Source organism: Dysidea avara, chromosome 8 (genome assembly GCF_963678975.1).
Source record: "Dysidea avara chromosome 8, odDysAvar1.4, whole genome shotgun sequence".
Classification (NCBI taxonomy): domain Eukaryota; kingdom Metazoa; phylum Porifera; class Demospongiae; order Dictyoceratida; family Dysideidae; genus Dysidea; species Dysidea avara.
This window is the reverse complement of record NC_089279.1, coordinates 187,341-212,331: the sequence shown is the minus strand read 5'-3', so window position 1 is coordinate 212,331 and position 24,991 is coordinate 187,341. Positions and strand designations below refer to the sequence as shown.

Below are 24,991 nucleotides of genomic sequence, written 5' to 3'. Positions count from 1 at the left end.
TTTCATGGATGAGCACATCTATTCTAAAGAAAAATCCATCCATGATTGCATAAAACGTAATTCACATCTCACCTTTGCAGGGATTCCATCAAGATAAGTCTCTGAAAACACACTAAAAATAAAACAAGGAGAAATGGATAGCAAGATACTAGTATCCGTGTTGATGTCAATGGTCTACTGTTTCTACCTGAGCTCATGAAACATCGTATATCTGAAGAATACCTAACACTGTTCAATTCCAATGGTACTTTCAGAAAGACTCAAAAGAGCAAACTTCTGCAGAAGTTAGCATTACTGCCTCTTGATGTCAACTCCTACACAGCATTAGTGGACAAGATGTAGTGCCTAGCATCACCTATGTGTCAAGAGTGATGGGCCTCCACACACTTGGGGTGACTACACCAACAAAATAGGGTCTGTGATCCTGGCACAGCATGTCAGTATTACCACCATCATCTGCATCAATGATCCCCATGACTATGCTGAGTCCACTGATCAAAGATAAGTGTGAATTGCGCATTCAGGGTCATGGTCCCATACCCAATGTATATATGAAGCCAGCTGATCTATTTCCCATGGTCTGCAATTCAAGACAATTCTCTGCACTGCTGGCAACAAGAAATGCCTCCAGGCTCTAATCAAAACTCATCAGCTCTCAGAACGGTCTAAGTCTATCAGTCAGGAACTAGTCTACTCAGTGGGTGAGGACTGAGTGAGTCTGTCAACTGGTGACACCAAAGAAAGCCTGAGGTTTAGCCAGGGTGGGGCTGACACAATTATGCTATCTGTTTATGCAGCTCTAAGATCGATATCACCTGGTTATAGCAATCTCATAGTAATCGATGCAGAAGACACAAATGTGTACATTCAGGCTGCAGCCATTTCACATGACATTCCAGGTATTATAATACCTCTAAGAAGCAATTTTTTTTCTGCAGAGGCATGTGTACTGAATATTTTGCCAAATCTCTTATACCTTTTTGTGTCTTGTCTGGCTGTGATGCCAACAGCTGTTTTTCTGGGCACAGCAAGATATCCCTCTATGAGAAATTGTCAAAAAGTACTGAGGCCGGTAGCCTCATCTCAAAGTGTAGAGAAGGCCTTCTGCTGAGTGATGATGTCTTGAATGACCTTAAGTCCTTTGTTATCCGCTACATCTATGGAGACACACAAAATTCCTCTCTGAATCTAGCCTGTGCAACCAAATGGAAAAGCCTAAAGAAAAAATCTTCGGTGCGTTTGCTTCCTGATGATGACAATCTTGAGCAGCATATCAAATGTGCCAACTTTTAGCTTATGTTCAGTGCCACCCTGACCTGAGAAGACATTCCTCTCCTATAGGTCATGTTTGGGAATTGGTGAATGGCCAGTGCGCCACACAAACCTGCCCTTCCAATTTCACTTCCAGTCCCATCAGTGTGACAGGATGGCTATGACTTTGCCAATTCAGAGCTGAATCTGAAGCTGCATCTGAATCTGAATCTGATTTTGATACTGAACCTGAATCATCAAATGAGTTGGAGTCATTGGATGAACCTTGAATTAGACTTAACACACTGTTTATATTACATATTATTGAGCAAAATTCTTAAAATTTTACATTAACAGAACATCCAATCACAAAAATAACATCAGAAATGGATTGCTTGACCCCAAATTAGTTTTAAAAGAACCTTTATTTGAATTTTTATCATTATTTTTATTTTTGTGCATGTCAGTTAGTAGCCATTTTGGACTTTTGGTTCTACCGAACTTTCCCCGGACTTTAAAAAGCGGCGTGGGAGCCCATTTTGTTTAAAATACCCTAAAGTACAATATTAAACCATCAAACTTTGTTAGCCAGAGGTTGGTCACGAAACCACAATTTTTGACCCTACTAAAAGTTATCCAATTTAATTGCCCACTATTCATCCTGGCTAAGGTATCCAAATCTTACAATTCCATGTTGATTCTTTGCAGGTCTCCGTAGCCAGCAACTTGAGAAGTTGAGGTTTGACATAAGTCCCCTGTACTAATAACATAAAAATCTGTGAGTATCCATTGGATATACCACATTGCTGTTTTCTCCATCTCTTAGCCATATTTCAACATGTACATTCAGCACATAATACAAGAATTGTGAAATGTAATTCTAATGATGTGTCGTGTGGTCATAAAAATGCACCACATGCACAAATTGCCGCCACAAATGTGAGGTCAACTGTAACTAACCTATTCAAAATATGGATGTCAAATGGATGTTTAAAGGTGCGACAAATGCATGTTTTAGTCACAGCATCTTGTAGAGCTTGAAACATGCTGCAGATAAAATAACTGTACATTATAGGTAGGCCCGGCACAATTGCATGCTTTTGTAATAGTCAGTAACTGTAAACTGCCTGCAGGATGTGCAGCTCATTGTGCCACATTTTAATGAAATTTATGAAGACCTCCCTAATTAAAAAGGGTAGTTAATGAGGGCTGGATTCATTAACATACTCAGGTATGGAACAATCTGTTTAAATTTTCAGAAAATACACCACAATATTTAGCACTATCAGGGGCCGGACTTTTGAAAAGGGGGGTTCCACTCTGGAATTGCTACTTCAGCCTACAGCTGTGAGTCAAAGACCCCCCAAAAAAAAGAAGGTCATCACCTGCTGACAATAGCTGCCCCTCACCAAAGATACCTCACTAACTATATCTCCTTATTTATAACTACATACATAGCCTGCTACACTGCTCCTCTGAACAATACTGTGATTGCTCTATTAGAGTATCTCGATCTTGACCGCTCTATTAAAGTATCGCGAGTAAGAGAGGCTTTTCAAAAGAGGGTTCCATGGAACCCTTTGAACCCCTCCTGCCTGCATATAGTGTTAGTGGGGAACAAGTCCTTGACACGACAGCCAATAAAATTGGTGATGATGCCATTGCAGGATCACTTGGTAACAGTCATTATTCTTATTCTTATCCTTTTTACCAGTTAGCCACTGGAGGGTGTACACAGAAGGCAGAGCCTGTACGAGGTGTTTACCCATAGCCAAGGAGCCTAAGCGAAAATCTTTGAGCTAATTATCAGTCAGTTTAGTAAACTGAATGTTAGGAGGTGTGACATTACTCTTACTGGAACAAGATCACTAGTCAACAAGTGTTAGGATATTAGATGTGAGGGGTAATCCCATCACTGTGGAGGGAGCTTGTCTGATATTACAGTGTGCTGTGGACAATGGAGTCTGTTATGGAGTGGGGACTCATTATGATGATGATGAAATGAAGAACATATTGGAACAGAGGAAAGACAAGAGGTGGGAGATTGAACAATAAAATTAATATTGAAATGGTAACATTGACATTGTAATGGTAACAGGAGTCACAATACAGGAACAGATCTACAATATCCAAACATATTATGACATCATTGTTGTCATAGTAAAATTAACCACATCCATTCAGATCATGTGGGCTAATGCTATTAAACATTAGTATAGTATTATGCTCTAATTGCCTGTAGGAAGATGATATCATCACTTACACTACTTATAACTAACAGTATTGTTCAGTATGTCATTATTGTAATTCACAATATTTTTGTCATGTCAGTGTCTTAACTTAATGACATGGTGATGGAAACTGGGCTCCATAATTTTGAAGCCAAACAAGTGGTTGAAAGAAAGGCTTTAGCTATAGGAGCTGTTGTACTAATTTGTTTAATAATTATATCACCTTGTTGAGGTGTCAGCGGTTGAACTATTCTTTGAGATACAGGTGTTTCAGCGCTACTTACAATTTTGTACGAAATGAGTATAGTAGTGACGCATGAGTGTTTTTAAAAGGGATTTATCTGGTACTACAATGTTGGTACATCGTGCCTCAGACTACTCTACACATGACAAATCTCTGTAATACGCTTTAGCAGGTATGGTATATAGGATAGGTTATTTCACTTCAAGAACAGCCCAACAAAGTAAACACACATGTGCAACCACACTACGCATGTTGCATGAAATTGTAAGAAGTACTCAAGCCCCTGTAGCAACATGTTTGATGGTACTGACCAACTTCCTGTGATCAGCATAATGATCAGGTGATCACTATAACCAATAGAGTGAACCATGTGACAGACAAACATCCAGTACCATATTATGCTAGCCTTCCATCCAGTACATATACTCTAACAAGTGGTCACCAGATATCTTATTTGATGAATTTGGATATCTGGTAGGTCTGAGCCTATTGTAATTTTATGCTGCAATATTTCTCAATTATGCCTCAGAAATATTTGTATTATGACTTATAATCTGGTCTTATTCTATTGTGCACATCCTTACAACACTACTAGCTACACCAGTACATCATAGTGATCCTGCTACTGGTAACAAGTTACACAGGTATAGGGCAGGAGGCAGCTTAAATAAATACAAGTACACAAAGAAATGCACAGTAGGGATATAACACTTCTTATTGTTTTACTGTGATTTAGTATCGTGCACTACTCCAGCTTGTTTCAGTACTTTTTATCGATGTGCTATGCTAGTTGAAAACTCCTGTGTACTTGTCTGTTAACTTTTTTTTGTAAATAATTATTATGACTGGTGAACCCACGCATACTGCATCAAAAGAAAGAAATGGCGCCACCCTCCCAGTTATATCAATTATCATCTGAGAAGTGAAGTATCCATTATGCTTCGTTGTCAGTTATGTTCAACCCGTTACGTAGCAGTACGAATCAAGAACTGTTTGAAAAGCATCTCTATAATCAAAGTAACCTTGTCAGTTATGTTCAACCCGTTACGTAGCAGTACGAATCAAGAACTGTTTGAAAAGCATCTCTATAATCAAAGTAACCACTATGAAAAATACAGACAATTTCCGTTATGAATGGAAGCCATCACATGCTACCACCAAACTGACACTTTTTGCTGTCAGCAAAGATGAATGGGACACAAAGGAGGACACAGGTAAGTCCATGAAGAATGTATTGTATATACTGAAAAAGCACATCTCGGGCCGAAGCAACATTGAAGGTGAAAAAATCAAGCCCATAGCCTTAGCCGTTATCGAGTTATGGCAGTCTGAAGGCATCAGTCAGTTAGATTATTTTTAAAAATTCCGTAGCAACTTGTTGACAATGTTTTGAGTCTATCTGAAGGCTTGACTTTACCTAACCAATACTGCTACGTCGTCTGGGAAAAGTGAGGCTGGTTTTTGGGTGATATTTCTTATGGGCCACACCCAAACCTTGGTGGTCCCTACTATACAGTACCATCGTACTGTATGATAATATTGACTGGTTGAATATCATCTGTGACATTAACATATAATCATGGTAGCTTTAATTTGCCAGGTTAAACATACATGGATCACATGACTTTCAGTTCCTTGCCATGTGTTAAGATTTACTACAATAAAATTAAATATTTATTTGCTCCATGAGGAATGTAAAATAAAACAAATTCTAATCACTTTGTAGATCAATATGTTTAACATGAGGTGTAATTTGCATGGCTAATTCTGATGATGAAGCTGCTAACACTCCTCTCTTCATGATGTTGAATGGTCCACCTGCAGTAATATATTAGAATACATCACCATAGTAACAGCAATAATTCTGAGGAGGTTAGTCTTATGTCTTGTAATTTCAAAGAAGTGTTAAATGAGTTATTGTTAACAGTGAATAGCAATTTTCACTATTTGAATAGTTGTTATGGAAGTGACCGATTAGTTGATTATTCTTTAAGCATGAATAAGCACTGAAATCTTTGTTGGGTAGTAATCCTCAGAGCTTCAGTAAGAATATGGTTGGCTTCATCTAGCTTACTGAAGTGCTAACAGATAGTGTGTTACCAAATCAAACAAAGTCATGTCGACCAAATAGTCACATTTAATAGTCGAATATCTCAATAATTGTTTCAGCACTAATTATTAACACCTCAGGTTCAGTATCAATTACGACACATAAATTGGTAGTGTATCCATGTGTGTCCCAGGACCCTCACAAACCTTCTTTCAGCCACCACAACACAATACATGAATTAATACATAAGCCTTCAACGTATACTTTGTGTGATTTCGGTCACCATATTATTTGGTCACATGATCACACACCTCATGACAAGTGACCACCCCCTGTAGTGTCATAACTTACCCTGAGGGGAGAACACCACACCTCCAGCCTCTTCCACTATCACTGCTCCAGCAGCAATATCCCAACAATGTACCCCGTACTCCACATAAGCTTCACTACTGCCACAGGCCACATTGCACATGTCAAGGGCTGCAGATCCCACACTGCGTAACCTACACCACCCCTCATGTTAACAGAACAAAAGACACAGTCTACTGACCCGTGAGCATGATTTACTGCCAAGTTGTACATCGTCTCTACCTTCTTCCTCAATTGTTCAGGATCACGAGTGGAGCCAAACTCCACTATGATCACTGAAGACTTCAAGTCTGCAACAGTAAACTGACTTGTCACTTCAAATAGCAACACTTGTACACACCTTTACACAGGGACACTGATATTGGTTTACCATTCATTGTAGCTCCTCCACCCTTTTTAGCAGCAAACATTTGGTCCAGAACTAAATTGTACACTACACCAACTGCAGCCTACACAACAGTACCTATATCATAGACTGTTCATCTTGCTCACTTTTTTGTTGATGTAGTGAGCAATGGAGACCCCCACAAATGGATAACTACCAGAGGGACATGTTAACATGTACACTAGCCCATTCCTTACCGGTGGACAAAGTTAGTAGTACCATCAATGGGATCAATGATCCAGGTTGGGTCATCTGTTAAATGACACTTATCACCACTGGCCACTGACTCCTCTCCAATAAACCTGTAATGTATATATTATAATATTATCACAGTAGTTTCTGCAGCTACTGTTACTATGGCTGCAGTTCCTGCCATAACAGTAACAATTACAGCAATATCATGCCTGCAGAAATGATCGTAGCTGTGGAGGTGACTGCAGTTACACTAGCAACTGTTGACTACTAGTACGAATTTTGGCTGTAACAACTAGTAACTATGGCTACAGAAAAAGGAGCAATCATGACTGCAGAAGAGACTTCAGGCAACTGGGGCTGCACAACTTCAGGTGCAGTGTGTAGTTAGCAGTAATATTTGCTATCGTTCCACCCTACCCCCTTAGCTACCGTTGTTTACTTGTGGGTGGGATATTTCCCCTTGAGGGTTGATATGATGTAATTCTCTACTTGTTTATCAGTCTCCGTCACGAGATCACACGAGGACTCTTTCGTCTCGACCACTTTATCGCGATGGAACGCCTCATACGCCATCTGTACCTCATGTGAATGATTAGTTGTAGTTAAAAGGTAACGTCACCTTTCCAGCAATCCTCGCCACTTCAATGGCGGAATCGTAGACATCTTGTAAGTCCATGGTTTCGTGTAGTAGAGCCCTCGAGCAGAGCCTAAGCCTCGGCCTAAGCAGATTTTGTACGATGTAATTATTGAAATCCTGAAATCTATAAATCCAGTAGTTTTCGATTATGGGTGGCGGAGAGAGTCGTAATTCACAGTTGGCTAAGTACGGTAGCTCGCTGAGCCAGGCGGAGCGGGAAACGTTACAAAAGTTGTTTAGAAATATCGCGGGGAGCAGTGAGGCGAACAATTTTACTTGTCAACAATTTCAGGTGAACCATAACTAATGTACGAATGTTTAATACGCACGCACGCACGCACGCACACACACACACACACCTGTCCTGTTGTAGACTACCCGTGCGGGTCACGTCTCCCTTCAATTGATTGAAGGGGCAAAAACTAAGATGTCACACCTAGTGTTCTTGAACCAACGTTGACAAGTTGGACACTGCACCACATCAGACTGGGGTTCATTGCATTTATGACGCTTTAAATCTCCAGATCTCCTGAACTGTCTTCCACAAACTCCACATACTATTGGCACCTGTGGGTTGACTGTTGGTCCATTTATTGCTGATTCATCCCCCACATCTGTGCACTGCCAAACCTCCCCTACTCCTGAATCATCGATCACAAAGTTGACACTACTCCTGGATTGGTTTAGACCTCTCCACAGTACATTTATGACGTACTTTGTCACATTCTCTTCAGAAGCTCCTACTACACACATGGCATACTATGTTCTTTACTGGTTGATTGGGCAGCTCCATACTATGGCTACAAATAGATCTCCACTTTTCCCTCTCCTGAGAATGACAATACCAATAACCATCACTTATCCTCACATTCTTCAAATCACTTTGCAAGATCTCTCCACCGCTTTCCTTGGTCCACAAAATGGACGGGAATGAGACAACCATCCAAAGAGATAAATCTTTGGAAAGCGAAAGTCTGGCATTCTAGACAAATTCCCAAGCCACTCCAGGCGCCAGTGTTCCAGCTTGGTGTCCATGGTTTCCATATCACCCCACTGCTCTCTCACCATTGTAGATGTAATACGTTCCTCCCATTACTTCGTGCTGGAAATTTTTAAATCAGTTTTTAAGACATCTGTGATGGAAACAATTTAACTTATTTAGATGTTTCTTAAGTGGTACCCAGCACTCACTACCATAAAGCAGAACAGACAATACACAAGCTCCATACACATGTCTCTTCGTCACAGTGGATAGATGGGAGTTATAAAAACAGCATGTTGAAGTGCTCCAAAAGCCTTTGAAGCACTTGCAATCCTCTTCTCAACCTCAACATCCAGCCTTCCACTGTCAGCAATCAATGAGCCAAGGTAAAGGAGCTCACTAACACATTCAATATTGTTGCCATCTATCACAAGTGGCATCCTGTCTTCTTCCATCATATCACACTCAGTCACCAAGAACTTGGTTTTGCTAAAACTCACTGTCAGTCTAAGTGAGCTAGCAACATCAACATAAGCTTGGGTAGCAACAACTGCAGCCTGCCTTGAGCACACCAACAACACCACATCATCAGCAAACTCTCCCTTGTACAACTGTACTTCCTGAGCATTCCTAGTAGCCCTACGAAATAACTTCTGGTCAAACCTGTGCAACAGAAGCGTACCCACACCTTCCGATTCTTCCACCTTATGAAGCCATCTCTCTGAAACAATGCTGGCATAAAAGTTAAACAGGGTTGGAGCCATCGTACAGCTCTGCCTGAGATCATTAGAAACATCAAAATCATTAAGCAGTGTTCCATCCACTCTGACCGTGGCCCTCATGCCACTATGGAAGGATTTCACTAAATCAATCATTGCCTCTGGTACACCTAACTTCTGTAAAGCAATCCAAAGAGCCTCACGTGGAACTGAATCATAAGCTTTCCGGAGGTCCACAAAAATAAAAAAACTGTTTGATATTATGTTCAAAAGCTTTTTCAGATAATTGACATACCATAAACATCATGTCAGTACAGCCACGACCTCGCCGGAACCCACACTGAGACTCTGGCAATTCCACCTCAGCAAGTTTCTGCAAACAATCTTGCACAATTCTTCCCACTAACTTTCCCACTACATCAAGTAAGGCTATACCCCTCCAGTTATCACAAAGATGTAGATTTTCTTTCTTAGGAATGGGGATAAGGATAGCATTTCCCCACTCCTGCGGTACCTTCTGCTCCTTCCAAACTGCATGCACAAGGTCTGTAAGCATGTTCACAAATCCTGCTACATGTGCTCCAACACACCTTGTAGATACCGATCCTTTATTGTTCTTCCCTCACTATCAGTTTCATTATCAGCAAACTTTGTTACATTAAATCTGCAAGTTGCTGGAAGCTGTCTCTTCTGTAGCCTAATCCGTGCACACAAGATGGTGATCAGTGTTACATAAGGCTCCTCTTCTCACAACTACATCCAAATAAAACCTCCTGTCTCCCTGTCTCATCACAACATAATCAATGCAGCTCCATTGTTTGGACTTGGGATGTTGCCAAGTCTGTTTATAAATATTTTTCTTCTCATACCAGGTGTTGCACACAGTTGGGACAAAAATGATAGCAATTCCCTCCCAGCATTATTGTCTATTCCATACCCATGGGGACCACGAACATCACCCACACATTATTGTCTATTCTATACCCATGGGGACCACGAACATCACCCACACATCATTGTCTATTCCATACCCATGGGGACCACGAACATCACCCACACATTATTGTCTATTCCATACCCATGGAGACCACGAACATCACCCACACATCATTGTGACCAGACCTACATCCAACACAGACATTGAAGTCACCAAGGAGGATGTAGCTCTCCCTCATAGGCACTGTTGACAGCACAGAATCCAATTGTTGAAAGAAATGTTCTTTTTCTTTCCTCCGGCTGTGCTGCCCTTGTTAGAGCATAGCAAGATATTATGTGCAATCCACCAGTAGTGCCAGAAAAGTCCAGATACGCAGAAACACATTGTGAGCTCCATGCTGTCCACCGGTTTCCACCCCTTTTCCAAGCAGTGATAGCTAAACCCTCTGAGTACAAGTGCCACTCCTTCACCTCTCCTAACTACATCTCCTTCTGCAGGGGCAGGCCTTCCTGCTGTTAACACCACACTACCCGCAACCCTATAAACTTCAGTTCCAAACCACTTTGTCTCTTGCAGTGCCCCTACTGAAACATTATATCTAGCCTGTTCATGGACAATTAAGGGGACACACTACTAATTCCTATGGCTTCACATACAAAATCGTTTTCATTGATCTGTACTTGCTTTCCATCCCCTTTTGCATCAGATGTGTTTGTGGTAATTAAAAATCACCATCTCCAGTTAGAAGTACTGACTTTAAGACTCAGTTTAGTATTTTAGACCTAAAGAATGAGAATTCTACAAATTTTGGATCTACTAGTCTCACAGCTTTAATTCTATGCTTCTTAAACTTTGTCATCTGCTACCTGAGTATGTTTGTAACAAAAGTATGGAAGTAATTTTTTGAAGTATTTTATCAATTGAGCTATTGAACTCTTTAAATTATCTGTGAAAAACAGTTTTTTCCTCTTTTGAAGGCCATAGTAGTCATTCCTAAAATCAGTTTCCATACTTTTTAAAGATAACATTACTACAAGCCACTGCAAGAATTTTTGGGGAGTTTCACAATTAGCTGTAAGAGGAGAGTCAATTTTAGTGCTAAAATTACAGTGTTTTGTAACCATGCCATAATTTGTACATACTTCAGAGGATTTCACTCAGATTTGCACTAAACAGAAGTTCAATGTCTCAACTACAACATGTGTTATTCATCAGGTGGAGAACAGTATCTGTGTTGGTTTTACAGCTTCATATAAAACACATAATTTTATTCACAGAAGCCATAGGACATAGTTGCTTGCCCCCTTAAGTCAATCTTTTGATCTTCCCACCAGGTCTTTGACAGGTCTTTGGCTCAGTGGGACCAGTAACATCCACCATTGAGCGAACATTCCAGGTACTAGCTGTGAAAACAGCTGCTTGTGCTCTAAGTGCAGACTTGAGGTGGTCCCCCTGTTAGGCTTGCAAAACCTTAGCAGGGGCACGAGATTGGTATGAACCAAGTAACATCATCAGATGATGTCCCGAACTCGGTGCACTAAAACCCAAATTTGATATTGGCTCTAGCCAGTGCTTACTGTAAAAAGCAAGCACTGCCCAGGGTCACCACGTGGAGGCGCCGATAAACATAGCCTTGAAAAAGACTAACCCTCCCCCCCCCCCCCCCCCCCCACACACACACACACACACACACACACACACACACCACACACTACACAGATCAGCTGCAAACAAATCACCATGTAGAGAGACCAGTTAGGAATAAGTCACCCAGTAGAGAGTTCAGCTAGAAACAAGTCACCCTGTAGAGAGATCAGCTACAAACAATGAGAGTTTCAGTTTCAGTTCAGTTTTGTAAGAAGTCACCTTATTACTTATGTGATAATCCTTCATTTTATTTATACAAATATTTAATCTGACAAAAAGCTATACACACAATTGCTTCTTTTGTTCCACAATTCCTGCAGTAAAGAAGAATAAAAAAAACAACAAGTTAAAACCCAAAGAGGCCAGGATGAAAAAAGATGTGAAATCAAAGGTGGCGGCCAAGAAATGGTAGGTTAATGGCAAAAATTTTAATTACGAAAATTCAAGTGAATTTGGTGCCGAATCCTAGTGAAACTTGGAGGAGGCAACACAAATTCACCTGAATTGTCGTAATTAAAAATTTTGCCATTAACCTACCATCTCAGCCGTTTCTTGGCCACCACCTTGGATTTCACATCTTTTCTTACCCTGGGGTTTTTGGGGGCCGCACTCTTTTTTTACAGCTTGGCTGTTTTGGATTAGATTCTTATTTCAATAGAATTCCTCGCCTATGGAACACCCTACCAATTATTAATCTCAATCAGTCGATGGACATCATCAAACAACAGCTGAAATATTTCACGTTTAACCATTTTCTACTCAATTTTGATCCTAATAATTCACATTTTCTATGTCCATGATGACAATCCTGATCTACTCCCCACAACTTTGATAACACAAATAGAATAGAAACTAAAGTTATAAGTAGACAATTGTAATTAATTATAATTGTAATATGTGGCTAAGTACACATCTCTAAATAGTGTAGAAACTGATGTTGGCTCATTCTAAGTGACTTAGAAAATTTCCTGAACGAAGCAGGTTAAGAGAAAGTGGCAAACAGTGTGTACTAACATTGTGATTTATCGTTAAGTCAAGTTGATCATGTCAGTGTCACTGTACTGGCGTGACATTCATAACATCACATGACTACAGTGACAATATCAAGTAGTTACTATGTCGGGCTAGAATGATATTTGTATTAGTTATTAGAAGCAAACTGTGTACACAACCACCAGTGAGACCACAACCTGAAATTTTGTAGGTCACCTCTGAAATTATTTCTGACTTTTGCCTGAAAACTTGTACATTTTGAAGACCAGTGCTTGAAATAATGGTCAGACATCTGACATTTTCTGACCAAAATTGGTGTTTGTCCGAACATGTTCTATTTTGGTCGGACATCATGTCCAACCAAAATTGGTATAAAATTTACTCAGACAAATGCATATCAGATTTAATATAATAATTTTTCATGGTAAAAGTATTCAATGTCTGAACAAGTTTTACAAATGTCTGATCAAAAATAGTTTAGTTAGGTGCTATTTCCTAGCATTTTTGTCTGCTTATTTCAAGCACTGGAAGACTGAATGGAGTTTCCAATTTTTACAGATATTTTACAGAAATCCAGAATTATTAATTGTGAGATTACCAAGGGAAACTGAAATATGTCTTGAAAGATAAAGATAGACAGTCAAATTTCTATATTTGGAAGTTCGTAAATGATTGACGATAATTGGTTAATTGGTACAATTAAATTCCACCATTTAGGCCATGACAGTAAATATCTCTATATGGATCACATGAGCTTATTGTGAAGTGGGTGACTATTGATACATAACAAATACATCATATCAAGACCCAGTCACTGAATTTCAGTGATTGGTATGTTCCACACTCAAAGGTTACTCAAATGTTAGTGTGTATTCGAGTGAATAATTGGGAGCTGATTATCGGTTATTAATATTGATCACCTGGTTATTGAAGTTTAGAAATCTCTGATTGATTAATCGGTTATTCAGTGAAAGTGATAATCACTTTTAGTTTTACGATGTAAGACCTTGAAAACATAAAAGTTTCACGAGATTTGTGTTCTAACTAGTGTAACTCTTTTACATTAGTCCTTTAACTGTGACACTATATTAACTGTGACACTATATTAACTGTGACACTATATTAACTGTGACACTATATTAACTGTGACACTATATTAACTGACATTTGATCCCTGCACGTTGTATTTCTTTCATCTTTTTGTATTTCAGAGCTATTTCTCAAAGCTTGGTTTACCAACATCATTTACTAATGGATTGTTCAAGTCATTTTGTACTCCTGACACAAAGGGCTCCACTCCCAGTGATCAGTTAACATTTACTATCTTCATCCAAACCTCCAGTAACATCTTGAAGGGGTCCACCAGTCAGAAGGTGTCCTTCTTCTATAACTTGTGCCGATATTCTGGGGATGGTGTTGTCAATGGTAACAGTACTCAAACTGCCTTGTCAGCAATACTACACTTGTTAACAAATAGTGACATGTGTTTTAAATTATTCCCTGAGGCTACAGAATGGTGTTATGAGGAGGAAGGTGTTAAAATCTTAGTGGAACACTTGCTATCCTCTCTACCAAGTGGTGACGTGGTGTTTAGTAGTGACATGATGGAACGATGGTTTAGTAACTATGACTTGTTGTTAAGACTGTTTGATACCCTAGTTATAGTCCTGTTGCTAGGAGGTGAGACGATTGTTGATGATGTTAGAAAAGTGTTAGGAGTTTCCATGACAACTGAAGAAGATGAGGAACTGAACACTGAAAGGTTTCTCTTCCCACTAAAACTTCCTCCAATTACAAATGGTCCAAATGATAAGTTTTCCTCCTCGTTATTAGATAGGAGTACAATACTGGCACTAAACAGTTTTATTCCAGCCATAACGAGGGGCAAGTTATATCCGTTATTCTCCAGTGCTGGACATGGTGAGAGTTTCTCTAGTATGTGTAGTAGAGCTGTTAACAAGGGGCCTACCCTATTGGTTGTCAAGGATACGGGAGGGTGTGTGTTTGGAGTATACGCTGCTGACAGTTGGAAAATTGGACCCCAATTTTTTGGTGAGTATTCCAGTCCACAATTGTAACATGCTTGTAGTCCCCTACCTGAGAACACTGACATGATAAGTGTTATATTGACCATGGACACACCTTCTAGTTACATAGTCAATTGTAGGGAGTCATAAACATGTTGTTAACTTTGTGTGGTCCATGTTGTTAGTAGCTGGTACATGTCTTATTCCCCCTCAGGCAATTCTGATTGTTTCCTGTTCACCCTACAACCTCACCTTGAGGTATACTACCCCTCAGGCTATAATAATAACTACTTGTACTTACAACAGAATGCTCAGACCCTACCCAATGGAATGGTAAGTGTTGTCATAGCAACTATCAACTTGTATTGTTACCATAAACCAGGTGGAATGGTTTAATTTGTAGATATTTTGTATTTCCCTAGTAATTTGAGGTAGTAGCTGACATGTTTAATTTCTGAGCTATTTTTGGTTCAAGCTGTCTATTACAAAGTAGTGTTGCACCGATAATCGGATCGGTTATCGGAAAAACCATGTATCGGCTGTGTTTTTTGTATATCGGTATCGGATCGGCGCCATGATGAAAAAAGCAGCAGATACAGATATCATGTATGTATTTAGAAATACATGCTCGTCATGTTTACAAATGTATTGAGTTGCATATTCCTGCATTAAAACGTTGTTATTACTGCTTCATTGTACTGTCAGCTGTCGTTATAGCAATACTGCTGCTATAAACAAGTTAAATTGACCCTTCATAGTCAAAGTTCTAGTAAAAATTGCTACAAGATGGACATGCTGTGCTATATCGGATCGGCTACCTTTATCGGCTTGAAAATATTATCCAATATCGGTTATCGGAATATCGGCAAAATCCCATATCGGTGCAACACTATTACAAAGGGAAGTTGGACTGGACTATTAGCCATAAAAGTATAATCCAACTGATACAAATCAGAGGTTAATCTGGGGGGGGGGGGGGGGGGGGGGGCACAGGCCCCCCCTGGGTTAGCTATTGTCCCTCCTAGGTTTATACCTAAAGCCTTGAGAAATGGAAAGGTTTAATTGGTCTCAAAGTTGTATAATCAAATGGTCAATATTCAATGACATCACAGTAAAATTTCACCAAAATTTAGTAAATTTACACCTAAATTTCAAAAAATTTTCCTGGGGGAGCATGCCCCCAGACCTCTAGAATACGAAGCAACTTACTTTGCCCCCCAGCTTAATATTCTGGGTTGAGCCCTGCAAGTTGGATTTGTTTGTAGGACTATTGTACAGTAGGACCTCCATTACCTGAGCCACCTGTGAGCCAGTTAAATCACAAAAGTGTTTAGATAAGTGGATTAGTTCAGATAAATTAAGCCCATTCATTTATATACAGAGTTCTGTTCAACTACTCTAATAGAACAACACTATAGACACTATAGAATCTCAATCTCTGAAAGTGTTTTTAGATAAATTATAATTTAATCTTGTTTTGTGATTTGTTGTAACCTCCCTGAATATATCAGTATAACTGTACTTTTCAGTATTCTTAACCATAATCATAGAACGATCACCTAATCACGAAATACTCTAATAGAACAGTCATTGTTACTGTTCTTATAATTTAGGATTTGGATAATCAAGGTCCTACTGTAGTCTCAAATAATACAACAAGATGTACTTCCAACAGTAATAGTGACTGCTCTATTAGAGTATTTTATCAGTACATGAGTTTACATACTAATAGAGTTAAAATGTAGTGTTAACTGAGTTCCTCCGTAGTGTTAAATATGGATCCTCCGTAGTGTTAAATATGGATCCTCCGTAGTGTTAAATATGGATCCTCCGTAGTGTTAAATATGGATCCTCCGTAGTGTTAAATATGGATCCTCCGTAGTGTTAGGTGAGATCCTCCGTAGTGTTAACTGAGTTCCTCCGTAGTGTTAACTGAGATCCTCCGTAGTGTTAACTGAGATCCTCCGTAGTGTTAACTGAGATCCTCCGTAGTGTTAACTGAGATCCTCTGTAGTGTTAGCTGAGATCCTCTGTAGTGTTAGTTGAGATCCTCTGTAGTGTTAATTGAGATCCTCCGTAGTGCTAAATATGGATCCTCCGTAGTGTTAGCTGAGATCCTCTGTAGTGTTAAATATGGATCCTCCGTAGTGTTAAATATGGATCCTCCGTAGTGTTAGGTGAGATCCTCCATAGTGTTAACTGAGTTCCTCCGTAGTGTTAACTGAGTTCCTCCGTAGTGTTAAATATGGATCCTCCGTAGTGTTAAATATGGATCCTCCGTAGTGTTAGGTGAGATCCTCCGTAGTGTTAACTGAGTTCCTCCGTAGTGTTAACTGAGTTCCTCCGTAGTGTTAACTGAGTTCCTCCGTAGTGTTAACTGAGTTCCTCCGTAGTGTTAACTGAGTTCCTCCGTAGTGTTAACTGAGTTCCTCCGTAGTGTTAACTGAGATCCTCCGTAGTGTTAACTGAGATCCTCCGTAGTGTTAACTGAGATCCTCCGTAGTGTTAACTGAGATCCTCCGTAGTGTTAACTGAGATCCTCCGTAGTGTTAACTGAGATCCTCCGTAGTGTTAACTGAGATCCTCCGTAGTGTTAACTGAGATCCTCCGTAGTGTTAACTGAGTTCCTCCGTAGTGTTAACTGAGTTCCTCCGTAGTGTTAACTGAGTTCCTCCGTAGTGTTAACTGAGATCCTCCGTAGTGTTAACTGAGATCCTCTGTAGTGTTAGCTGAGATTAACTAATATTCTAGTAGAACATACAATACAGTTTAGTGACCTCATCCTGACCACCTTACCTGAGTGGTGGACAATGAAGTAGGGGATATCCCTGGACCATCTTTATAAAATTGGGTCAGTTGAGATTCCTAATAACCCAGTTAGGCTTTTACTGAACAGTGTCAACATCAATAAAGTCACTTGACTTGGCTAGGGCTGAATCCAGCTGAGTATAAAACTGTGTATAGATATTGTGTGTTGGGTGAGTCTTGATATATTGGCCTCTTCAGTCTTCCTATCCTCTTATCAGAGTATTCATCTCTTATCAGAGTATTGATGACAAGTCTTACTGATAAGGGACACTACTAGTAGATGTGTGTATTGTACAGTCTGTAATGAGCCACACAATCTATCTTGTTACTAACTAAGTAACTAACAAGATGTGTTGTATGATTACATGTTGATAAGACATCATAGTTACCTGTTGTCATTTTCCTAATATGGTCATACAGGGTGCTGGAGGACAGCTGGACTATTTTGGACTATGGCTGTCAGCAGAATTTGGTGTGGGGCACAGCAAGGCTAAACCAAAGTGTACCACATACTCCAGTCCCATGTTATCATCAAGTGAAGACTTTGTCATCGATAGTGTTGAAGTGTGGGGGGTAGGTACTCCCAAACTGCCAGAGGTGAGTAACTTTATATGTGACCATCTCAGCAACAACCCACCTAGTTCACACAATAAAATGTCTTATAGTCTCAGCACATCATCTACACTGTCCAACGAATTGGTTAACAATGTTTCAGCTTGTCAGTTTATTATGGTGAATAGGTTTGAAATTATAGCACTAGACAAGACGAAGAACTGACTATACTGGAAGTAAACTACAGGGATACAGGCGCTTAAATTTGCAGTCATAACTTCCGTTCACATTGTCTACACAGTTGGGAGTTGGCTTACCATGACATAGCAGGTATTACCCTGTAGTCATTTGTATACAAGTATGAAGCCATTTTAATGATGACAATCTTGTTGATGTCTACCATTATCCATTATCATAAACAAGTGAAATTTAAACACTCAATTACTTAAACTATTAACTGGCTTACTTGTCCTTTCACACCTTCACCGGTGTGGGGTCCTTCTCTCACACCCTCACCAGTGTGGGGTCCTTCTCTCACACCCTCACCGGTGTGGGGTCCTTCTCTCACACCCTCACCGGTGTGGGGTCCTTCTCTCACACCCTCACCGGTGTGGGGTCCTTCTCTCACACCCTCACCGGTGTGGGGTCCTTCTCTCACACCCTCACCGGTGTGGGGTCCTTCTCTCACACCCTCACCGGTGTGGGGTCCTTCTCTCACACCCTCACCGGTGTGGGGTCCTTCTCTCACACCCTCACCGGTGTGGGGTCCTTCTCTAACACCCTCACCGGTGTGGGATCCTTCTCTCACACAACATGTTACAGCCTCCACTGTTCATATTTAAATTGTCACATGACCATCTTTCACAGTATTATCAACATTTGCAGTGGCTACCATTACAATCTTGTCCAATTCTGTCATATTTCATCACTAACAACTAGATGTATCCACCTAGCTATTCGGTACTCAAGACCATTACTATACCAGGGTCCATGTCAGTACTATCTTACCGTTATTTCAGACACAAGGGATCCCATTGGTGGGATAGCGTGGGTATATCATTACAAGGCTTCTTTATAAATGTTTTGTGATTACTATTTTGTATTTACTGTTTTTTGCCTAAGTAGTTGTAGTTTGTGTATTGCTTTTTGTAGCCTATATTGTATGTAATATTTCTCCTGCAAAGAAGAGCTGCTGTAGTCAATTGCATGGAGACTAAAATATCACCTAACACGCACTGTTGGGCTACTGAAAACGATATTTAAACTCTAAATGAGCAGATGGTGTATAGGTTAAACTCTAAATGAGCAGATGGTGGTTAAACTTAGGAAAGTTTTGGCTGAGACAGGTCACTTAATATAATAATTATGGTAGTGTAAATATTATTAGTAACACCATATATGGTAAATATGTGTGTGTGTACTTGGTTCACTGTTATTGTACATGCTTAGACACACACACAAAGGATTATAAACTACTGAACTAGTGAAGTTCTACTCCTCACAATGTTGTTTCCTATTGTAGGGCACTAATAAGAGTATCCTGGATAAAGATCCTGAGGCTAAAGCTCTACTAGAGATGGCAGGTAAGACCCAACACAGTGCAGCAATAAGGGAACCTCCTCCTGATGATGACGATGGCTAACTATATTGTGTGGTGTATTATAAACAACTTGTAATAGTGACATCATATGATGTAATACAATTACATAAATGTTACTGTACTAATGGTATATGTGTTGATGGGATGTTTCTATATGATGCTCCTCTTTGTATACCTGTAATAATGGGCAATACATGAGATCACATGATATGTCACTGTTACCTAGCAACTGACCACTCCACATTACTCGTTGAGTTGCTTGTAAGGCTTCTGCTTCACATCTGTGTCTCTGCACCACAGACACCTGTGAATGGATGAAATATGTTAACATTGATCGTATCAGTTGCCATAGAAACTACAAGAGGCTAAAATGATAAAATCAAATTCAGTCACACTGTACAGCACAAACAATGTCTATATTATCAACAGGATACATGACAGTGTGTTGTATGGCCAAGGAATGTGTTTAGGTACATGATAGACAAGTGTGTATTTTACAGGAACCAAAGAAAATTTTACACCTTCGTGCCTCGGTAACGGTTCAACAGAAATAGCCAATTAAAATTAGTGTTTAGCGATAATATTGATAGTTCGATACTCGTGATCAAAAATCATATGATAATTACAGCTTACTATTGCGATACTGCTGTAACATTACCAGAAACATTGTTTATTTAACTGTTTCGTAACTCTATAGGCTTGCTTATTCGTGAAATGTTCGTTTGTAAGGCTATAACCATAGATAATTTGGGTCAAATGTAATTTATCCACTAAGTCAGTTTCATAGCTACATCCTGGAGGTTCCCCTTACACGGTAGCTACTCCACGAAACTGTCGAAAATATATGTGTGTGTATTTCGGCCCAATAGCATTGCTCACTTCTGAGATGCTAATAACAATGCCCCATGTTTCAGTACTAATCAGGGTTAAAGTATTGAGTGTTGTGTTAACATCTTAAGAGTGTAGCTATATGTTTGCAGTGTTTCTAATTTCGATTGTGGGTTTACTCATGTGAGCCATATACGGCCTGATAGAAATGGTAAAGCCGATGGAGCTTGTTGCAAGGTGATAGGAGCAACCACCATTGAGTTATTAAAGGTACATAAAGGGTTTACATGTTTTATTACCAAACATTGAAGTAGCTATAGTGTGTATGGATAATTTTGGTATTACCCTTTAGTGTTAAGATAAAACCCTAGTTCATCCTTGTTACATCACATGTAGAATGATGTAAATTGCGTAGCCATAGGATGGACATTTCAAAAGTTACAATACTTTGTGCAAGGCATGCGTATTTATCCAGTTTTCTGGACAAAGTGGGTTGAGAGTTAGCAGTTAGGAAAGCAGTATTGTGGTTTCTGGGACACACTGGTATTATAACCATTTGGAATATTAGGAGGTGTCAATGTTGAAGTAGTTCAACATTTCTTTGAGATCACAAGATGACAGGAAAGAAGCTAGTCTATATTTAGCTTTGACATGTCAAATTCAGTACCTTGAGGTTATAGAACTTCTTCCAGGTTTCCTTGACAACAGTATCAATATCCTCTTTCATAATTGGATCATGTGATCTACTAGTTGGATCATGTGATCTCCCAGAGGTGTACCAATATGGTAACATTTGCTCCACCAGAGCATCACACATGTTTGGGGGATTACCCTGACCACAGTGACGCTGATATTGTCTTATAAGGTTTTGTTCTAAAGACAGCTGAAGTCTCTCCTGTAGGAATAAGAAAATACGATTAATCTCCCAAGCTAGTTCACATTCACTACTGGATCATCAACAATGTTAGGTCACTTTGATTTAATTAGTTGTTTCACAGACGAAAATCTTGAGAGAGTATGGTTGGTAAGCCGGCATGTGCAAAAACAAAAGAAAAGGGTGTGGTCTCAACAAAATGGCAGTTTATTTTGAAGGTATAGTGTTTTCGAGCTGTGACACTACTAAACGGTATTGGAATAATACTCGTGAGGGCAGCTTTTGTTCAGCTTAAATTTTCACTCATCATAATTTTGGTTGATGGGCCAGTGAAACAACCAATCAAGTTGACAGGCCTTAGCTAACAGTGATACTAATGATATCCAATAAGGTGAGGGGCTTTCCATACATATTATAGCCGCCTAACTATACTCCTACCAAGCCCACCTGGGGGAAACACCTATAAAAGAGCAATTAAGGAGATTATAATGTACAGCAATGCTCCACTATTTTAACAATATTGTGACAACCCACCCAGTAGTCCCTTAACAACCCAGTGGTCCCTTAACAACCCAGTGGTCCCTTAACAACCCAGTGGTCCCTTAACAACCCAGTGGTCCCTTAACAACCCAGTGGTCCCTTAACAACCCAGTGGTCCCTTAACAACCCAGTGGTCCCTTAACAACCCAGTGGTCCCTTAACAACCCAGTGGTCCCTTAACAACCCAGTGGTCCCTTAACAACCCAGTGGTCCCTTAACAACCCAGTGGTCCCTTAACAACCCAGTGGTCCCTTAACAACCCAGTGGTCCCTTAACAACCTAGTAGTCCCTTAACAACCCAGTAGTCCCTTAACAACCTGGTGGTCCCTTAACATGGCTCACAATAACAACCAAGTGTTGGCCATTGTCACTACTATAGTAAACTAGTATTGGTAGCCACATCAGTGATCAGACTAGATTGTTCAATAGAAAATCTCTTTAACCACACTCAACAGTTCTACACAATGGCATACTACAAGATCATTATAACCTTCTGGTACGCTATTAACATTGTTACAATAAAGAACAGGTTTGACTAGTTAGTCAGCTGTACTAACACAATGGCGTACTACAAGGTCACTATAACCTTCTGGTTCACTATTAACATTGTTACAATAAAGAACAGGTTTGACTAGTTAGTCAACTGTACTAACCAGTTCTACACAATGGCGTACTACAAGATCATTATAACCTTCTGGTTCACTATTAACATTGTTACAATAAAGAACAGGTTTGACTAGTTAGTCAGCCGTACTAACCAGTTCTACACAATGGCGTACTACAAGATCATTATAACCTTCTGGTACACTATTAACATTGTTACAATAAAGAACAGGTTTGACTAGTTAGTCAACTGTACTAACCAGTTCTACACAATGGCATACTACAAGATCATTATAACCTTCTGGTACACTATTAACATTGTTACAATAAAGAACAGGTTTGACTAGTTAGTCAACTGTACTAACCAGTTCTACACAATGGCGTACTACAAGGTCATTATAACCTTCTGGTACACTATTAACATTGTTACAATAAAGAACAGGTTTGACTAGTTAGTCAACTGTACTAACCAGTTCTACACAATGGCGTACTACAAGGTCGTTCCTCTCTTCTTGTTGTTGTCTGAATAACAAGTACAACTCTGGAGGGATGGATGGAACCACGTTCTGTAAGAGGGGACACAATGGATGGCAGTCAAATAACATCATTATACTGCAGTGGTGTAGTTAAATGTAGTTGGAATAAAAGTCATGTCACTCCACACATGTAATGTAGTTACAAGTATTAACACTGATATCAAGATGAACCAATACATGGCTGAGAAGTAATGATCATGACTGTAAGCTAAGTCTTGATCATGACTTGTAAGTCATGATCATGTGTAAGTCATGATCATGTGTAAGTCATGATCATGTGTAAGTCATGATCATGACTTGTAAGTCATGATCATGTTAGAAGTAATAACCAGCTGGGGAAGTTACTTTATGAAAGTAATATATCACATATTAACAATGATTATGGTTACATATCACTTGGTAATATTAGTAAAATGTAATTTAGCTACAATTGTTAAGTTATTGCTAAGTTACTTTTCTATCAGGTTCTGCCCAGAAATTCCTGAGTGGTGGCCTAAAGTTAACATTAACTGATATGCTGTGTGTTATATTAGGGTATACTGCATGTCTATCAGTAATCATACAGTATGGTAGTATTGTATATTAGGGATCATGGAGATTTGGGTCTTCCTAGCCAAAAAATTCACCCAAAAACCAGCTACACAACTCCATCCTGGCACCTTGGCAGCATTGGTTAGGTATAACCAAGCCCAAAAGTACCTTCAGTATGATCCTAAAAGCTTCCAATAAATTGTTACAAAATTTAAAAAAAAAGTTTATTTAAAGGAATTTTCTACTGACTAACTGCCTGCCTGCCTGCCTGCCTTCAGGGCGTAACTCAATAACGGTGCTAAGGATATGGGAATGATTTTTTCATTGTTCAATGTCGCTTCGTCCTGAGACATTTTGGCATACCGCAGTACGTACAATGCACATATCATGGACTTACCTTTGTCCTCCTTTGTGTCCCATTTCTTTTAGCTGACAGCTCAAGATGTCGATTCGTGGTAGTGCGATGCATGGCTTCCCCTACAATACATTTGTAAACGGGAATCGTCTATATTTTCCGTGGTAACTGGACTGATTGCAGAGATGATTCTAACACTGTTCTTCATTTGTAACACTGTGTAATGGGCTGAACACAGCTGAAAGCGAAGTGTAATGGCTGCTGCACTTACGAGGCAGTAATTGATAGTTGGGGGCACACGAATCGTTGTATTTTGTGGTGACTGGATTGTTGCAAGAGGCATTTCTTTTACTGTTTTTCATCTGTAGCGCTGTGTAACAGGCTGAACATAGCTGAAAGCGAAGTGTAACGGCCACTACACTTCCAAAGCAGTTTTTGATAGCTGGGGCGCGTTCAGACGAAAACATTAATTCTGGTGCCATCCTTTCTTTTGATGTGGTATGCGTGGGTTCACCAGTCATAATAATGTTACAAAAAAAGTTAACAAACAAGTTTAAGGAAAAATTAGAAATTTTAAGTTTGATTAGGGATCATAGAAAAAAAAGGTAGGGAAACAAGGGAGGTCACTTACACCTGCAGATATACTAGTGGACAATTAATCCCTAATTCTTGGGTATAGACTGAATTAGGGATTAAATGTCCACTAGTATATCTGCAGGTGTAGGCGACCTCCCTTGTTTCCCTACTTTTTTTTCTATGATCCCTAATCAAACTTAATTATTCCTTAAACTTGTACGGTACTGCCCAAGTGCAACTTTGCTCGAGATTTTAAAAATCGCTAATTAAGGGGCGTGGCAACTGTTTCGCTTGTGATACAACGTGACAGCTGTTTCATTCACAAGAATCACGAGCGAAACAGTTGCCACGCCCCTTAATTAGCAATTTTTAAAAATCTCGAGCAAAGTTGCATGTGCGAGCGAGTGCGACATTGCTCTTGGGCAGTACCGTATATGTAAGAATTGTACTGGTCGGTTTTCAGAGGGTACTGGTTGGTTTTCAAAGGTACTGGTCGCTTTGAACCACTGCTGACCAGTGTG

The 24,991-nt window shown here is 39.7% G+C and overlaps 3 protein-coding genes across 4 annotated transcripts in view; 1 reads left to right on the top strand and 2 right to left on the bottom strand.

The window, feature by feature from the left end:
- Positions 1-5,287: 5,287 nt before the first annotated feature.
- Positions 5,288-7,507, bottom strand: LOC136263098 (inositol monophosphatase 1-like). The gene is made up of 8 exons (XM_066057583.1): positions 7,345-7,507; positions 7,165-7,298; positions 6,728-6,832; positions 6,638-6,683; positions 6,486-6,594; positions 6,327-6,435; positions 6,128-6,279; positions 5,288-5,544 (listed from the first exon to the last, which is right to left on the bottom strand). The coding sequence occupies exons 1-8, from the start codon at positions 7,399-7,401 to the stop codon at positions 5,438-5,440; spliced, it is 819 nt and encodes a 272-aa protein (XP_065913655.1). The 5' UTR covers positions 7,402-7,507; the 3' UTR covers positions 5,288-5,437.
- Positions 7,486-19,799, top strand: LOC136263092 (MTOR-associated protein MEAK7-like). The gene is made up of 5 exons (XM_066057571.1): positions 7,486-7,654; positions 13,852-14,692; positions 14,882-15,000; positions 17,896-18,072; positions 19,550-19,799. The coding sequence occupies exons 1-5, from the start codon at positions 7,511-7,513 to the stop codon at positions 19,667-19,669; spliced, it is 1,401 nt and encodes a 466-aa protein (XP_065913643.1). The 5' UTR covers positions 7,486-7,510; the 3' UTR covers positions 19,670-19,799.
- LOC136263087 (uncharacterized) overlaps positions 19,685-24,991 on the bottom strand; it is a 26,721-nt gene continuing 21,414 nt past the window's right edge. Inside the window, exons 11-14 of one of the 2 annotated variants that reach the window (XM_066057563.1) lie at positions 22,943-23,038; positions 21,123-21,350; positions 19,850-19,931; positions 19,685-19,802 (exon numbers count right to left, since the gene is read on the bottom strand). In XM_066057563.1, the coding sequence (XP_065913635.1) occupies positions 19,741-19,802; positions 19,850-19,931; positions 21,123-21,350; positions 22,943-23,038 (468 nt within the window). In that variant the 3' untranslated portion in view covers positions 19,685-19,740. The remainder of the gene's footprint in view (positions 19,803-19,849; positions 19,932-21,122; positions 21,351-22,942; positions 23,039-24,991) is intronic. The other variant, XM_066057564.1, reaches the window with a different exon arrangement.

Coding starts and splice junctions, on each gene's coding strand:
- LOC136263092 (XM_066057571.1), top strand. CDS start 7,511: ATGGGTGGCGGAGAGAGTCGTAATTCACAGTTGGCTAAGTACGGTAGC. Junction 7,655..13,851: donor TTACTTGTCAACAATTTCAG/GTGAACCATAAC, acceptor TTTGTATTTCAG/AGCTATTTCTCAAAGCTTGG. Junction 18,073..19,549: donor GTACTCCCAAACTGCCAGAG/GTGAGTAACTTT, acceptor TTCCTATTGTAG/GGCACTAATAAGAGTATCCT.
- LOC136263098 (XM_066057583.1), bottom strand. CDS start 7,401: ATGGACTTACAAGATGTCTACGATTCCGCCATTGAAGTGGCGAGGATT. Junction 6,436..6,485: donor ATCAGTGTCCCTGTGTAAAG/GTGTGTACAAGT, acceptor TTACTGTTGCAG/ACTTGAAGTCTTCAGTGATC. Junction 5,545..6,127: donor TGTGGTGTTCTCCCCTCAGG/GTAAGTTATGAC, acceptor ATATTACTGCAG/GTGGACCATTCAACATCATG.